Consider the following 2,840-nt stretch of genomic DNA (forward strand, 5'->3'; position numbering starts at 1 on the left):
AGTAAGTACTCTCCTCTATATGTTTAGATGGTATTTAAAAATAAATGGTTCAAACTAGAAAATGAGATTTCACCATGTCAGCTACAGTGTAAGAAAATAAGTAAAGAAATTCATCAATATGATATGCCTTAAATAAGAGAAAAAAAACAACCAAATTAAACTCACTGCAGTTGAGTTGGATCTAACTCATAGCAACCCCTCCTTGGGTTCCTTAGGTGATATCACTACAAAAGTGGATTGCCCAGTCTTATTTTCAAGGAGTGGCTGGGCTGGTGGGTTTGAACCGCCAGCCTTCTGGTTAGCACTCAAATGCCTTAGCCTTTTGCCCCCAGAGCTCCCTAAAGAAGAGCAAGTCCCATATATTTTTTGAGTACAAGTAGTCCCGAAATTACAACAGACTCCATCGTAAGTCAAATACTTTTCTTGTTTATTCTGTTTTCATTGTAATTACCCTTTATTATCAATATCTTTATAAATTCTGTCTGTCTTTGGGGGTTAGAAACATTACATATAAACTTACAGATAATGATGACCTCAGAAAATTACACACTGGAATGTTCACAGTGCATACTACCAAAGAGAAGATAACAAAAACAAAGTGGATGATTGTAAGTACAGTGTGTTGCAATTCTGATACGTTTTAAGTCTGGGACTACCTGTAGTCATGTTATCTTTGTGTTATTGGTGAAATACTGAAAGATTTACTTTTAAGATTATGAATATAACAAAGATGTCCATTACTTTACTTTTGTTCACATTGTCTTAGAGGCCATAGTCAGTCCTTGGGTTAGGAATGTCAAACTTATGGGCAATTCCTATTTGCCTTTAATTCAGGGCTTTAAACTGGTTCTGTCATGGACAACAAAGAAAAATAGGAAAAGAACTGAATTTTTACAATTTGGGTATTTCATCACTTTCACAAAAGCAAGAAAGATTATGGTTCCAAACAGTGGAATGGGATACTCGGAAGATGTCTAGTGAGCCTTCAGGGGCCTGATGGGTGAGACTCAGCTATTGGACAGACTGTGGAGAGCCACTCACTATTCAGTGCAGCTCAATTTGCTGCCATCTTTTAGCTTCTTCAGTCATGAATGAACCAGGAAAAAACATGATTGTGTACATTGAAAATCCAAATCTTGATATAAATTATTTGAATAAATTAGAGTTTAGCAAAGTTTCTGTATATAAGGTCAGTAAACAAGAAATGGAATTTTAAAAGAGGATAATGTTTACAGTAGTTTAAAAAAAGTATCAAATACCTAGGGATATATCTGGGAAAAGTTACATAAGCCCTTTACGCAGAAAACTAGATTTAGAGAATATAAAGACCAAAATAACTTGAAAGCATATACCATATTCATATTTTGACATGCCCAGTGCTGTAAAGATGTAAGTTATATAGATCAGTATTGTCCAATAGAAATATAATGCAAGTCATATATATATAACTTTAAATTATCTAGTGGCCACATTATAAGAGCTCTGGTGGTGTAGTAATTAAAGCATCTGGCTGCTAACTAACTGAAAGGTTGACAATTTGAACCTACTGGCTGGTACATCGAAGAAAGGTGAGGCAGTCTTTTTCTATAAAGGTTTATAACCTTGGCCGTACTTTTAGGATAGTTCTACTCTATCCGGTAGGGTCACTGTGAGTTGGAATTGACTCCATGGCCATGGGTTTAGTAGCTATATTAAAAAAAATGCATGTAAATAGTTGAAATTAATTTTAATAATATTTTACTTATCCCAATATATCAAAAATATTATTATTTATAATTAAAAACAAAAAAACAAACTCACTGCCATCGAGTCAATTCCGACTCATACTGACCCACTTTGGGTTTCTTAGGCAGTAAATCTTTATGGAAGTAGATTGCCCAGTCTTCCTTTTGTGGCTAAATGTGATTAGCATTTAAAAATTATTAATGAGGTTCTTTTTATCATATTTATTCTTTGAAATACAAAGTTTAATTTATTCCTACAGGTTAGACTGCCTATGTTTCAAATGCTCCATAGCTGTATCTGTCTAGCAGCTATTGTAGTGGACAATACAACTAGAGTTTCAATGCAGATTAAGTAAAATCCTAAAATTACTGGCATGTAGCTTGACAAACTGAGTCTAACATGATAATAAAAAGACCAAGAATAGCTAAAACATTTTTTAAAGGAGATCAAGATAGAAAGACATACTTTAACAGGTACTAATTTTTTTTTTAACTACTCTAGTTAGGACAATATGGCATAATAGTATAAAAAATAGAGTAGTGCTCTTAATAGAGCCAAGAAACAAATCTACACATATATGGACATGAATTATGACCACTGTAAACTACAGAACAGTAGGGAAAGAACAGCCTTTATAATAAATCATTCTGGAAAATTTAGATATTCGTATAGAACAGACAAAATAATCTCTACCTCATACCATATACCAAAGTCATTTCCTTGAATATTATAAATACTTTTAAGACAAACATTCTACAAGAGAGTATAGGAGATTATCTTCATGATTTGGCCTTTGAAAAGATGTATTAAACAGGACACACAAAGCACTAACAACCATAGAGGGGAAGATTGATTAATAGTTATTACACTAAAATTAATAACTTCACCTCAAGGCAAACATGGGTATATGGGTGGACAGGTGGGTGGATAGGCTGAACTAGCAGGGAGTGTACCCAAGAACATGTATAGGGTTGGCAGACAGCAGTCCTATATGTTTATGTGTATGATCTGAATTCCCAGGTGTATAGTAGAGCTGACAAGAGGCAAGATGGTAGTCACTGCTAGGTCACAGCCAGCTACCCAGAGGGACCGAGTAGTTGAACCTGTGCGCTCAG

At 34.5% G+C, this 2,840-nt stretch overlaps 1 protein-coding gene across 1 annotated transcript in view; it reads left to right on the top strand.

Moving 5' to 3' along the window:
• RPS6KA3 (ribosomal protein S6 kinase A3) overlaps positions 1–2,840 on the top strand; it is a 131,143-nt gene that overhangs the window by 102,301 nt on the left and 26,002 nt on the right. The window contains exon 13 of the mRNA XM_042782663.1: positions 1,985–2,076. Coding sequence (XP_042638597.1) covers positions 1,985–2,076 — 92 coding nt within the window. The remainder of the gene's footprint in view (positions 1–1,984; positions 2,077–2,840) is intronic.

Source organism: Orycteropus afer, unplaced genomic scaffold (assembly GCF_000298275.1).
Source record: "Orycteropus afer afer isolate SDZICR_OR568_19922 unplaced genomic scaffold, OryAfe1.0 scaffold00404, whole genome shotgun sequence".
NCBI lineage: Eukaryota > Metazoa > Chordata > Mammalia > Tubulidentata > Orycteropodidae > Orycteropus > Orycteropus afer.